The 15,874-nt window shown below is 37.6% G+C and overlaps 1 protein-coding gene across 1 annotated transcript in view; it reads right to left on the bottom strand.

The window, feature by feature from the left end:
• LOC149084257 (bicaudal D-related protein homolog) overlaps nucleotides 1–14,100 on the bottom strand; it is an 82,162-nt gene extending 68,062 nt beyond the window's left edge. The window contains exon 1 of the mRNA XM_089234622.1: nucleotides 13,344–14,100. Within this exon, the coding sequence (XP_089090748.1) occupies nucleotides 13,344–13,607 (264 nt within the window). The 5' untranslated portion in view covers nucleotides 13,608–14,100. The remainder of the gene's footprint in view (nucleotides 1–13,343) is intronic.
• Nucleotides 14,101–15,874: the final 1,774 nt, after the last annotated feature.

Below are 15,874 nucleotides of genomic sequence, written 5' to 3'. Positions count from 1 at the left end.
TGTTTGATCACTCCCATGCTTGTACACTGTTTGATCACTCCCATGCTTGTACACTGTTTGATCACTCCCATGCTTGTACACTGTTTCGGTCACTCACATGCTCGCATGTGCTTTAAGTCACTCTTTCGGTTGCTCGCATGTGCTTTAAGTCACTCTTTCGGTTGCTCGCATGTGCTTTAAGTCACTCTTTCGGTTGCTCGCATGTGCTTTAAGTCATTCTTTCGGTTGCTCGCTGCGCGCTAGATCACTCCCTCAGTCCCTTGCGCGCTAGATCACTCTTAGTCACTCCCATGCTTACACACTGTCTAGATCAGTGTTTCCCAAAGTAGGCAATAGTCCATGGGGGCAGTAGAAGCTACGCGGTTAGTATGGGTTAGTTGCAGGGATTCTGTGGGTTGGCTTAGTTGGGGGAGATGAGAACGAAAACATTCTGTAGAAAGGCGTGATGGAACAAAAAGTTTGGGAAACTAATGGTCTAGATCACTGGTTCTCAACCTTTTTTTGTCCATGGCCCCCTTTCAACCATTTCTCATTCCTGTGGCCCCCTTGCGAACATGGCCAATTTTCTAGTCCCCCCCTTCCCGTTTTCCCATTAGTTATTCAAAAATTGTCTGAAGTGTAAATATGTTTGAATTTAATTTGATTAATTTTTAATTTATGAAATTAACAAAAAAGCAAAATAAACATAATAAAATACAGTAAAAAAATAGAATACATTACTTTCAATCAGTGTAAACTCTGCGCTTGAAGACGGCACAATGTCACCAAGTTACTGTACTGGATGAAATTTGTGTTATTTACAAATCAGTTTTTTTTTTGTGTAAATAATTATGGTTTCATTGAGAAATGCCAGTTGTAGCTTCTAAAATACTCATTCTTATAATGATAAAAATCGCAAAAAGTCGTAGCAAACAGTTTTATTAATTTTATTCTCTTCATGCGGATAAAAGTAGTAATGAGGGAGTAGCCACACAAATGAATCACAGTATTATTGTTGAAAATTATTATTTGCAACAATAATACATGTATCAAGGATATATGCTCATGTTTTAGCCCTACTCTGAATTTTAAAAAATGAACTAAAATACGTGTGAAAATTTTTTAAATATTTGTTTGAACCATTCGTCCCAGAAAAGTGACGCAGTGACAAAATTGTTCATATGAAAATGTAATGATTCATTATCAGGATTTCAAGCCTATCGGAAAGTATGAATAATCATATTTTCAAATAAGAAAATTATCAGTTTGTTGACTTCAGTTTCGATGCGGTGAAAATGTGGTATTTCGTTGGATGACAAGCTACCTTCAAGTGGCTTTTTGGTTCTTAATGTGGCCGCTCTCTCGCAGACGAACGAAGCAACGTGCGAGTTGGCTTAAACACAACACAATATTTGTTGTTTAAACACAGCATAATATTTCACTTAACAGTCCGCAGTATATTTAATATACAGGGCGCATATGTAACGGGGCATATGGCATTTTACTGGCGAACCATTGGTCCTAAAGGCATACTTCCAGTTGGAAAAAGTAGCCGGATAATGTGTAGTACCTCATATTGGATTCATGTTGCCAGGGGTTGCATAATTATAAAAATAAAAAAGTTAACTTTTTATACGGACACCCTGTGCCCCAAAACCGAATTGGAAAGTTGTTTCCCTGTCTCCAACGAAAAAATTCAACGTTTCTAAGTGAGATATTCAAAGAAAGTTGGGGAAAAACGGCATTAAATGCGGGTAAAATGGTTTCCCCGCATTTAACGTTGTTTTTTCCCAAATTTCTTCAATTTTTCGAATTTGCATATCTCGGTGAATATTGCACTTAGAAACGTGAAATTATTTTAGTTTGCATCGGGAAAGACAGAGCAACAACTTCTTAATTGGGTTCTTCGGCACACGGGGACAGTATTTAAAAAGTTGTTTTTTTATTTTATAACTATACAACCCCTTACAACATGAATGACGTACCTGAGTTGGACACGTGATTTGGATACTTGTTCTATAGTTGGAAGTATGTCTCAAGACTAACGGCTCGCCAGTGAAGTGCCATACGCCCTGTTAACTATGCAGCCTGCATATACACGTAAAAAAATAGTTTGAGACGAAATACAGTCAACTCTTGTCATAACGGAAAAAAATATCGTTTTAACGAAAACTTTTCTAATCCTCTGGATAAGTTTACATAGGAACAATATAAAAATCTGGAAGTCCTTTATAACGGAATTTTGATATTACCAAGTGATTTCTCCGGTCTCTTGGAGTTCATTATAATGGGGTTTGACTGTATTCCTTCCTCCCCCCCCCACCCAAAAAAAAATCTGACATTTTTGCACTAACGTAATTGAACTTCGGCAATTTCATCTGAAAACAGTCTTTTTTACTTTTATAAATTTAGGAAGGAAACAAAAGGAAGAAAGGGTGGGGAGAAAAATAAAAATGGCCAAGAGGGGCTCGGTTGTGCGTAAATGCCTTGAAATTCCACTTGTGCGCAAGGGGATTCGCGCCTCACTCCCAGTTTTATGACAAAATTTCACATTTATGAGACGTTTGACTACGGGCACGAGATTAATCTCTATATATATAGCTCTTTCAATATTAAAATATTTCATTTATACGAAGCACAATTCCAATTATTTGACACATTTTCATTTTGATTCGAACTCCAAATCTTTGGCATTTAGACATCATTTCCAACTATAAAATCCACGCAGTTTTTGCAGATTGTGAAAACGCGTCGCTGAATTGGTTTTGCGTGCGTATTATCAACACTAAAAATTTTAGGTTGACAGATACAAAGAGACGCATTGAGTCGGTTATGGACATTTCAAAGTGAAGACTTACGTGAGAATTTATTTCACTTTTCTGAGAAATCAGCAGACGCAGTGAGTCTCAAATAAACAGATTTAATATTTAGAATTTTTTTTCCAATGTCTACAACATTGTTCTTGCAGGATAGGAAAATTGCATTGAAATTATTTGGGATGTTGCAGGCCAGCAGCAGGCTTAATTAGTAGAGCGTAATTAATAGGAAGCATTACATTATCGATTAAAAAAACTTGAAAGATGTGGTGTCAATCTTAGAGGAAGTCCCAATACATTATCTGCTTGGATTGAATATAGAAACCAATCAGCAAACTCAATGACGTTAAGACGTCTTAAATATGTTTAAAATTACGTTTTTCCTGTTAAATTGAAAGGAATGGCATATGAACACTTGCAATTGAAACAACAGTAATTTTTTCGACATAGCACGAAGCAAATCACTGGAAATATGCAAATCAGTATCCTATAAAATGCAGGGTGTACGATTAATAGCTCATTTCTGAATTTTCTTGTTACTGGCACTTACATAAGATTTTCATTGTGATGTTGGATAAAGAACTATTGGTGAAGTATCTCAGCCAACGAATCACCGGCTGAAGCTTTACAAACGTTTCGAACCTAGAAGAGATTCAAGAAAGGTTCAGGTCCAATCAGGTCGATGTATGAAGTGTGCAGGGCCCTACATCGACAAAAATGTGTACCTTTTTTTCTGTACCAAAGAAAAAAGTTCGCCTTCGTGAGAATAGCTTTTTCGCAAACCGCATTAAAATATACCAATTCCTCCGATTTCTATGAATTTTTAAGTTGCATATTTACGAATTTATAGGACACCCTGTATAACAAGGCTGGTTTGCGGTACAGGTGATTCCGACTTCTCTGCAGCAGAAATCATGGCCTCGAATCATACCTGTGGCGACGATATTACAAGCTTCATAAATCTACCTCCGGGTACTTCGCTCCATATATTCTAGAGGTGAAAATACGACTTGAGTTAAAGTTAAGAGATCACGCATGAATACGCCATGCTGTCCTCCAAAAAAACCTCGTTTCGCTGCCGAAGGGAAATGAACGAGAAATAACAAGAGAAGGAGAATAAAAAAAAAACAACGTGGTTTTTTTTTATGCTTTTCCTGTACCGAAAATTTAAAATGTAATATCAAATATATTTTAGGAGTTGGAGGGAGTTGCAATGATAAAAGCATTTTGGAAGTTGTTTGTCGCGATCGCATTTCGAAGAGAAACGGTATCGATCCAAATATCTTCCGCGAGGATTTCCTTCGATCAAATTCGTTCGGGGGCGGGATTTGGATCGCTTTCGATCCGAAATGGATTTTGCATTCGTTTTCAGCTTCGTATTTCCCTGGAAATCCGCACATTGCCTAATAAAGAAGAGAAATTTTTTTTTCTTGGTGGTTGTACGCGAGAATCAACGAGAGTTTACGCATCTCAAACCTTGGCAAAATCAACGACTTCAAAATATTTCCATAGAATTGTTCTTTCGTTTTACTTTAAGCGCAGCGATTCAACAGACAATGACCTTATTTCCTACACAATCGATAGAAACTACAAAAATATTGCGATATATTCAAATCTCTCTCTAATCGAATTCAAATACAACGCCACAACAGGCAAAATGCCCAACGAAGTGGCTGATAAATTCCATATTCTCCCTCGAGTTTGAATCTGGGACCGTGACGGCAACTTTACGGTAGTAAACGAGCATCTTAACACTGCGCAAATTAGGCGGACTTCGCAAGATGTCAATGTGTTATGGATTAGATATCGGTGTTTTATATATAGGTCATATTTTTCACGTCCATTCCGTGCACATGAAAAATTCTGCAAATGCAAGAAAAATAATACAATATATCTCACACGTTTTCTTCCTTTTATTTATTTTAAAGGAAAAATCTCCATAGAAGAGACCGAAGAGTCTTTTGGGGCCTAGGGGTTTTCAACCTTTCAAACATTGTGGGAAACATTCAGATTTTCAATGAAGCCCGGGAGCTATTGTAAATAATCATACTGCACTATTTACAATTGTGATATGATTTCGTAAATCTGGAAAGCATCCTAAATTTCAGAAACACTTTAAGCTAAACCACAGGCATAGTTTAGTGGTTCGTCCTGGGGCTGAATACATTATTTTTTAATTTAATTTCTAACTTTAAAGTTTTTCGAGTAAATTTAAACGGCATTTATAAAAACCCAAAAAAAAGTTAAAATACATAAAAAAAGTCTATATCTCCAAGCTCTGGAATTGACCGAGGTGCGGTAGTATGTAGCTGCAGGTACAACAGGTAAAAACGGTAATGGCTACAGATACAAATAGGTAACGGTGGTAGCTATAGATACAACAGGTAAAATATAAGAAGGATACAGCAGCAACTACTATTAGTGATAAACTGCAATACAATTCGTAAACGTTCCTTCCCAAGGTTTTATAATGAATTGGTGCATGCTGAAATGCTTTAACCTAGCATATTTATGGGTGGCTGAGGTGAGCGTGTTATGGGATCAAAATGTTGCCATCTGTCCTCCGAGTTGGACTTGAAAGTGACAGGTCCGTGAATTATAGTGTTTTTAAGTCTACGTTTTTTGTCTTTCAAACCGAGCACAACTCCGGTATATTGCCATTGATCCATACTGCCGGATGAGTTGTGCTGGAAGTGTGCACGTGTACCTAAATATCTGAGTGCTTAATCCCACTGTTATAAGAGTGCCTACCGCATATCGACAAGAAAGGAACAGCTAAAACTTAATCCTGAGGAAGGGAGTGATTCGGAAAAACATATTCACGTGACTGCTGCGAAAGAGCGTGACCGTAAATCTGTGGTTTCGGAGGTCCAGACCTACATAGGACTACATCTTCATCTTGGGGTTCAAAATTATGCGATACTGAGATGTAAACAATCGTGTGATCGAAAAATACAGGGTTTCACTTCCGGTTTCTCTTCTTTCAAACTGTGCAGAAGTATTTGAAAACAGGGGTGGGGTTTTGGACAGGACACGCGGTATAAGCCGTCCAAAACTGTCTGAAACTGATCAAAAGTGTCCGAAACTGTCCAAAACCTCCAAGTTTCAAAATGTTATGTGGAAACCTTTGGTTTTTTTTTCATGATACTAACATATTAAAAAAAAATTACTAGCAGAAAATAAAACTAACTAAATCAAAAATATTTCAAAAGGTGTCATTTGGTTTTTTTTCTAAGTTAATTGTTTCAAAAAATTGATGATTTTAAGCTGGAAATCTGATAGTAAATTGATATCACTCATATACTTTATATATATATAACTGTTTAAATAAACACTGTTTTAAATTTTTTTAGTTTGTTAAACGTGTTATTTCTACTTCACATCTTATTTTTCATGTATGATTATGAAGCAGGTTCTGTATTTAGGACCGTGCTTGTCCACAACCCTGCCGAATCTGTCCAAACCCTTTTCTTTAAAAAAATATATTATATGGAAGGTACCAAATATATACTCATAGTCACAGTTATAATCATTGCATTATAGTGAAAGTCAACATAAGTATAATTTTTTTATTAGATAGCAATATAATGTTGTGAATAAATATCAATGGTGTAGTGTTCATTTAATGCAAATTTTTCTATTTTGACTTTTCAAACGTTTTCCTTTAAATTTTCAAGTGAAATTTCTAATTTACATTCTCAATTTTCCCTTTTTCAAACCTAATTATAAATAAAGGAAAATATCTGAAGAAAATGAGTCCACTATGTAGCACCTACACCTGACTAACAGAACACAATTTCACAAACACTGATTATGCTTATATGATGATAAAAGACTTCAAGAAGTCCCAAAATTTTTGTTAAATTTAAATTGTTGCTCTTATGAGGCTAGAAGCTAATATTTCACCAAATAAATTCAAGCTATATTTACAATTCTATCACATGGGGGACAGCAGTAAGAAAAACACTGGAAGAAGGCTTATCAAAAGACTGTCTTTAACACATTGTTTTTTATTTTCGTGTCCCCCAAGTTACGCCTCAATTGAATGAATACTTTCAAATTTTGTTATCTTAGAAATCATCTTGGCACAGATAGGGCAGCTAAATTAGTTATGTGTTATCGAATGTTAAAAGGGGCAGCTGCGCTTGATTATTAGTGTTCGATTATTACGTAAGTTCAATTTCATTCTGTAGTCATATCTCTTGCTTTTTCCTAATTTTCATGCGACAAATTTTTATCCCATTCTTGTATCTTTCATGTTTCCATAAATCTAATATTTAACCTCGAAACAGTTTAGTTTTCAATTGTTTGATAACCTGATATCAGTCATACAACCCTTTATATATACTGTTTTGAATTTCAAAATTTTATTATATTAATGTAATTTATATAAAGTTTATTATTTAATTACAGAAGTTATCTGTTCATCACATTGCAAAGTTTTTCACTTATAGTTATAAATAAGAGGTTTTGGGCAGTTTAGGACAGGAGAGTTTTGAACAGTACGGTAAAAACCACGGTAACTGTCCAAAACCTTGGCAACCCTGTTTTAAAATGAAAAAAAAATTTTTTTTTCTTTTTTTTTTAAGAATACCTTATTGGTGACAGTGTTAAGAAATAAAAATAACCGACATGAATAGGAACATGATTCTGAACAGAGCAAACCCCGCACAGCTGATCATCGAACTAATGACAATGCAGTAGTTTTCAAAAGGAAATTTCATGGATGGGATAATGATGATGAGACGAAGTGTGTAATTTCGTTCTGCTAGAACAAATCGTGACCATAATGAAGCTACCAGAGAAGGCCGGCGGATACACGGGGCCTCTAACGATTCGACCGAAACAAGAAAATATCCATTTCCGGCGAGGAAATTCGCATTCCAACAGCGTGAAATAACGCAATATCCCGTTTCGGTCACCGTCGTTCCGCGGCACGAGCCCAGGGTTTTAACGTTGCCTTTCAGACAGACTGTTTGAAAATGTTGTAAGGTTAGAAGAGAAGAGGAAAAATAACCGTGTACAAGAGAGATGGATTGAACAACTCAGGTAAACGTACTTCGTCACGAATCGTTTCCACTCTTTTGTTAACACAAAGGCGCGCGTGTGAACATGAAATAGAGAGACCTCTCATGAAATTCTTTTCTTCTCTGAGCTAAAAAAATGAAGTTTATAATTTCTCATTTTCCTTCGAATAGATTTGTCCAGCTTCTAACATTACGTATGAGAATTTAAAAAAAACTCTTAATTCCCCTAAATTTTCAAAAACACAAATGAATATCAATTTATTGCACACGAAATTTTAACATGGCTTCAATATTCAAAATTTTTTCCAAGATTGGAATGTTTATGCTAATAAGATAATCCGAAGGAGAAACCACCCCCCCCCCACTGAGTTGAATTAAAATTTAAATCATCGAACACCCATCTTCATTTCATAGAAATCGATTCCGGTTTCACGTTCCTAACATTGTATATTTATGAATTATTTGCGGGGAGGGAACTCAGCCCTCTCACAAAGTTTACTGAGGGAGTCTTTTTTATTATTATTTGTGTCGTAGATATCAGAGGCTTTCTCTTTTGAACTCTTCCATGAAATCCTTGAGATCGGAGAAGTCTTATTATAGCCTACTAGTAGATCCAAGTTGTACATTCTGAATGTATATAGATTCACAATTTACCTGGTCGTTGCTGCAATGTACGACGATAATTTAAAAGCAAATAATTTTGTATTAAATTGTATTTTTCTTTCAGATCCAATAATGTATTACGGTCATTCAGAGCTCTAGGACAACTATCACGATGGCTATTAACAATATAACCGGTTGACTCGTAGTTGTTAAATAACGGTTGTGACAATGAGAAGCTACTATCCTCCTTTTTTATTTCTACAGATTTATTATCAAATTTCTGATTTCGATTGAAATACCAGTGGAATGACTTTTTTGTGAATCTTTTTCAACGCAAAACACTGATAAACAGCACCGAGTGCAAAGATGTTCAATATAAAAACTGAACAGAATGAATTTTGAATAGAGTATTATAGGGGCTCTACTTATAGGCTACAATTAAACGATGAACCTGTCCGCTAATTATACGAAGTAAAATTAACAGAATATACGGAAGAATATCTTTCCTTCCGACATTATCTTGGTATCCAGTCAATTGTACTTTGTACTTATAGCTTATTCCGAACGACAATGTTCCACAATTTTTTCTTTATGCTGAGAGGTTGGTGCGTTAACCCTTCAATGGGGAGGAGGTTTGTTTCTTCCAGTGGTAGCAGTGTGCTATGCGATCATTTTGTTTGCTATTTCTGCTAGAGGTCCGCCAAAGAGTAAAAATTCTGCCCTAGTGGTTAGTACCTCGCTTTAAGATGTGGAGGACGTGGTCACTGTATTGGATAAAAATAATAAATGCTGGGAGTGGGACTATGAATTTCATGCTGTCAAAACGAGGGATACCTAGATCACATCGATATATAGCAATATCGGTTCATTGTCCTCACGGATTGGGTAATGAGCCAACATTACTCAGACACCTGACCGACATTATTTGACTCACGACACATACAATATAAAAATGAGTCGTTTTCGAAAACTGGGGTGAGGGTAAGAAAGGGTGTATGTTTTAAATTTGTAATAGATAAAAGGCGAAAGCTACAGATTAAATAAAAAGGAAGTATTTGAATAACTAATAAACAAGACTGTGTCTGGTGAAAAAGGAAGCAAAAAAGACAATGTCTTTCTTTAATAACCTTCAAATTGTCATGATATTTATTCGCAAAGGAACAAAAAAGACAATATCTGTCCGTCCGCTTGATTGTACGCGCGCAAGAAACGAGGTTATCTTTTCTTTTTATTCCTAAAAACGATAATCGCTACGAAATTTATGGCGGAGATAAATTCGTAGGCGGGAAGTAAAGGCTTTTGCAACCAAACAACACGCGATTCAGACAAAGTCCCTACGCAAAATGCAACTACGGGTATAAAAGATCTTTATACCCGTATATCTTTTATTCATAGTGGGATGCCGCTCATCATTAATATGGTTTCAGAAATCGCGATTTCGTCGTGCGGTTCGTTTTCGTTCAGTTCAGCTACTTGTTGGTCTTGTGGAGCTCATACAGCTAATTTTTGAAAGTGAGCGAACAGTTCTTCGTTAGGATTGGAATGTGTCTGCGTGCGTGTCTCTCGTTGTTTTCAAATATTGTTATTGCAATTCAAAGACATTTCTTGTTGATTTTGGGTCAATAAACGGGCAATCCATTGCTATGTCTCGGTCTATTTCTGCTCCTTCAAGTGCGGCGTTTAATTCGAATATGTATTAAGAGGAGAATACGTGATTGAGGTAAAAACTGGATTTAAAGGTCGTTTCTATAGAGACATTCTATGAAACAGACCCCCCCCCCCGACATTATAAATATTGGAATATGCAACAACACATACACGCGCGTAAAGATTATTTGACAAAATTATCTCCTTCGTCTTTCAATGCAAGTTGAAATTTATAGGAACTAAGGGATAGCGTTAGACATCATTCCGAAGTCTATGCGATTCAATTACTGCAACTGATTTGACTGATTAACACTTGCTAATTATATTTAAATCATGTTTGCAGAGGCGCGTTGTTACATCCTTATTACTAGATATAGATTTGAAGTGGGGTCTCAGGCATAGGCATCAGAACCTGGGTGCTGATGCTACTTGAGCCGCCCCCCCCCCCGCCAATACATTTTTTGAGGGAGCTGAGCCACACACACCCCGATAATTAATGGATATATATAATGAAAAATGCCCCCTTCCTGCATAATTTTTCTTTTACTTCAAAATTTTTTGTTGAAATTGAATAGTAATTTGATGTTGGTAGAAATCGTGTGTTATTTGTGCCTCTCACGTTATTGATCCAGGGTGGACTGGGGAGGGGGGGGGGGGGAGTAAAGCTTGAAACAAAATAATACATGAAAATAATGGTTCGGCCCCATAAAATAGAGAATGTATTGTTATATAACGACCTTTACTCGTACTAAAATGACCCTTATGATATATCTCCCAGGATCTATGCCTAGCAGTGATTTCGACGACCTCTACTTTTGTAGTTAACTGAAAAAATAACATTATGGAGAATGAGGTAAAGGGTTTAAATTTAATATGTAACAGATTTTGAGGTTGTGCTACAAACAATTATTTTTCTGAAAAATTAGATACCATTGAAACAAATTAAGAAATGTCATATGACTGAGAATTAAATGAAGAACTAGAAAAAAATTAAAATTACTACCAGAGGGCTCTGAAATTTTGTAAAAAAATTATAGTCTGGGTTTGAGCACTTTTTTTGGGGGGAGAAGAAACGCATCCGGGACGAATGGCATCATTCAGCCTCTTCTTAATACTTTCTTCATGTCGACGTCTCTGGATGCGGGAAATACAAATTATTCAAGGTTCTAGCAAAATCAGCTTTATTATCTGACGAAAACTCCTTAAAAATTCAAAATCTTATCTTCCAAATATTTTTTTCGAGTTTCAGTTTTTCCCTTCACGAAATTTTTCACTCACTCGCGTCAAATATTTGCATATTTCCTTGACCCCTGCCAAGTGTTTTATATTTTCCCTGGCCATTTTTTCTTTTCCAAGACTTTCCTTGATTGCCCTTCCAGATCGTTCGGAACCCTGGCATTTCGTATAATATCACTATTACTTGGTATTGAGATTCTCTATAAAAATGAAAGAGCCGGCAAAAAAGTCAACCACAGTCCACCAACACGACGAACAAAATTGGCAGGCACTTTGCCAAATTCCGTTTGGATTCATACAGAAAAGGCGGTAATTTATTGAAACGACAAAGGTATTTAATTTAACGTTGTGGTTATAATGGACACAGACTGCATTACGCAAACGTGAATGCACGATAGTCTGAGAATCATGGCCTCCTTTGTTTTTTTTTTACTACAATGAAAAAGTGGAGCATGGTAATGCACAGATTTTGCTACCTGTTACGGGAAGGGGAGGAAATCTATCTAACGAAATCTATTGCATGAACATAAGGCCGAATAGTCGGGAACATTTGTTTATAACTGCATTCAGTGATTCGTAAGAGAAGGTTTAAGGGTGAAATTTGCGTCCACTCTGAAATCAGCGCCCGGGCACCAGACCCGACTAGTTGCGGCCGTGGTTAAGACGGCACTGTAAATACGTTTTTAGTTAAGATTGGTTGCAGATGCCATAACCACACACTTTTTGCAATATTTTCGAATACATTTTCTTTCGTCCATTTTCAAAAGAGATAAATAACGCATTTATCATCACTGAGGAAAGGCACCACAAATTTTATGCAGAAATGTGATAACCATCATTTTTTTTAAAAGACTGCAGTTTCATCCTATACGTATTTAGTGCAATTTGTATCCCTATTTTATCACACATGAACACAGTGACGTAGTTAAAACTAGACTTTTACGGAAAAAATACAATAGAATATTTTATGAAAATGCGAAAAGAATGGCACTCTCCATCAAGCGAGGGGTGTCTGGGTCATTCAACATACGAGAAAATTACTTTTGTAGGAGTTGTCACGTGAAACAATTTACTTTTTTTGTAGTGGTGTCGGGGCCAGGGGATGCTGTAGGTGTTCGAGCACCCACAGCAACCCCGGAATTTCAGCATGGAACCGAACACTCACAGAATCAGTTCAGAAATGACAATTTCCTAAATGATGCTCAAGACAAGTGACCCACAGATAAAATACTTCCGACGCCCGCCCCGTTCGCCAATTTAGGTACCCAACTCCTGAAAAGAACACCCCTGTACAGGAGTGACTTGAAAGGTTGCTCGGGAAGGTTTCGCGGAATCACAGGGGCGTGCGCCGGATAGACCAAAATCTGCTCAGGAAAAATTTTGAGTCTTCCAAAAGCGTGTCAAATCAATAAAATTTGAATTGAAATAGCATATAAAAGGTATTTTGTTTTCATTTTTTTCCACAAAAATATTTAAAACTATTTTTAATTCTTGATCGCCTTGGGGAAAGGAGCCTATGCCACTTCCTATATACAGAGACGTGCGCAGGAAGTGACATAAGGGTAACCATACGACAGGGCCGTAACTAGTGTAGGGCGGGGGGACTGCCCCGGGCTACAAAAGTTTGGGGGCGGCAATTTTAGGTGGGAACGAAAAATATCGTTATAAAATTATAGCATTTTAAAGTTGTGGGGGTGGCAAAAATCCTATTTACGGCCCTGCCATACGACATGATCATTCCTTCTTTAACATGAGCATACACCACTGGTTGGATAAACAAAAAGAAGAAGAGATATCATATTTCATGATACACCGCCTCACTCTATTTTTAAAAAGAAAACGAAATAAAATTATCGGGCATCAAAAGTTTTGCACCATTTCCATGCGATTCGAATAATCACTCTGGAATGGTTGGCGCCCTCATCGTAAATTGCACTTGTTTCACAAAATCTAATAAAAAGTCTGTGTATTTGAGAAGTTCTATTGATTGAAAAAATTCTACACAAATAGTAGAAATTCATCGATACACACTCACCTCCAACTGCTGAGAATATTCTTCGGTGAGCCTTTCATTAGCTCGGCTGATTTCTTCGTTTTTTTCGAGCAGAGCTTTGCCAAGCTCGGCAGCTAGCATGAGGTCTTTCTCCTTGCGAGCGAGTTGAGAGTAAACGTCGTCTCCGTCGACGGTGTTGTTTGCCTGTTGATTTTCCATCTCAGACACATATTCTTCGAGATCACCATAAAAATTACTCGTCGATGACATTTTCTGATGCATGCCTTCGCGACGATACGCAGTCATGCCTCGTATGCTCCGCGGCTCTTCGCCTCAGCCACCTGTTGCTGGCCTCGACTCATGATCTATTCGCGATCGAAATATCATCTATATCCAAATGTTTCACAATCGCGCACTCGAAGCAATACACACGAATAATATTTTATAAATAAGCAGGGAGGGAAGGAGAAGACGTTGGTTGGGTCAGAGACAATCGAGGCGTTTGCTGCTCTGCTTTTAACTTATCATTTCTTTTCTTCTCCTTTTTGAAGAAAACAAACCCAAACCAAAACTTGTTCGGAAAAGAGGTGTTTCGATTAAAATGATGGGTTATTATCGCATTTGCAAACACACATTTCACTTAAAAAGCGCAAAAACTCCAACATAAACAAACGTCTACAGAATTTGTGGCTGACACATCCGAATTCTTGCGTGGCGCTGTCCCTCCGAACGAGAAACTCAAATACACAAAAGCTTTGGCTCCGATACAAACAGCCAGCTAAGCTACCTGAAACCGGTCAACTAACCTCACCTGTACCTGTGATGTAAGACTTCCAACAACCAATAACAGTAGACGCTGCTTTAACCAATCAGAGAAGAGGACTCAAACTCTCTGAAGCGGAAATTTTTTTTTTTTTGGCTCAGTCACAATACCTTGGCGCATTTTCGCACGCTCAAAATAATGCGAGGAAAATCTATCGATGATTTGGAGTGTATTTATTAGCAGTTATTCATAATTTTTTTAATAACAGATTCACAAGAATTTTACAGTATTTAGGGGCCGTTTAAGTATTGCGTCACCAAATTTTAGCCATTTTTGCCCCACTCCCTTATCAGCAAAACTCTGACCCAACACTGCCCCAACCTCCTAACGCATATTGGTGGTATCAGAAAAATATGTGGGAGGGGGCATAGGGGGCTCGTGCGCCTCCCCCAGACGGAAAAAAAATTTTTAATGTAAAAAACATTTTTAAAAAAATTACAATTTCAAATGAAAATACCTTTATATTTATTATAAACGATTTCTGTTAATTTCAATGCTATTTGAAGGGTAAGAACTCAAAATTTCTCTTTAAAAAAATCATTGCGGCCCACGCTTTAAGCCATATATGGCAAACCCTTGACCCGCGGCCCAAATGTGGCCCTAAAGGTTATCTGATGTGGCTTACCCCCTCAAACCCAATTTTGTAAAAATTAACCAAGTGGCACATTTATATATCGCTTAATTGACCCGTGGCACAATTCCAGAGCATTTAAGTGGCCCGTGGCACATTTTAAGATCACCGAAGTAGGCCCATGACACATTCAAAGATCACTTAAGTAACCCGCGACACAGTTCCAGAACATCCGTGGCACCTTTAGAGATCGACACTGCAAGATCCCTTGAGTGACATGTGGCACAATTGAGTGGCACAATTTTAGAGCACTTAAGCGGCCCCCAGTGCGGTTCTACATCACTCAAGTTACCCGCGGAACATTCCCAGATCACTTAAGTGATCCGTGGCATAATTACGGATCACTTGAGTGATGCGTTTCACAGTTCCAGAGTACTTGAACGGCCTGGGCACATTTCTAGAGCACTTAAGCGGCCTGTACACATTTGCAGAGCACTTAAGCGGTCCGGAAACATTTCCATAGCAGTTAAGCAGCCCGGACACATTTCCTAAGCACTTGAAGGATCCATGAGACATTTAGAGATCGCTGAAGTGGCTCTGTTTTTTCTCGTTTTAGGCGCACAGAGTAAGATGCCATTAAGAATATTTCATATGATCATAAAGGGTCGTTGATGAAGTAAGTATCATCCAACCCCCCCCCCCTTTCATTAAAAGTCAGCAAATCGGAACCCCCCCCCCCCAATCGATGCTGACCCCTTATAAAACTAACATTGGAGAGAGGAGGGCAAACAAGCAGCTCTCAATTTTTCTGAAGACGTAAAATTGTCTTTCGAAAGTCTGTATTATCAGTCTTTTTACCCCCTTCCCCCTCCACAAAAGAGGTCGTGACGAAGATCCAGTCTGGAACCTGGAAAAGTGGAAATGGACCTAAAATATTTTACATTTTTTTACTATGTGTAAATGCTATTTAATCGATACAAGATGTCCACAAACACCACAAGATGTTCGCAAACATTCTGGACCAAACACCCTTTTTCCCTAAAGCAGTGAAGCCCGCGGCCCGGTTGATTTCTTTTAGTGAGTGAAAGGACGGGCTATAAACACTACTAATAGGAAACTAAATGAGGAAAAATGAAACGGCAAATCACTCGCGTCCCGGTTTCATTGATGTCAGTCCCC

Source organism: Pholcus phalangioides, unplaced genomic scaffold (assembly GCF_987345545.1).
Source record: "Pholcus phalangioides strain wild (caught in Gottingen) unplaced genomic scaffold, Ppha-v1.0 ptg000008l_1, whole genome shotgun sequence".
Classification (NCBI taxonomy): Eukaryota; Metazoa; Arthropoda; class Arachnida; order Araneae; family Pholcidae; genus Pholcus; species Pholcus phalangioides.
Note: the sequence above shows the minus strand (reverse complement) of the source record. Positions and strands in the feature narration are given on the sequence as shown.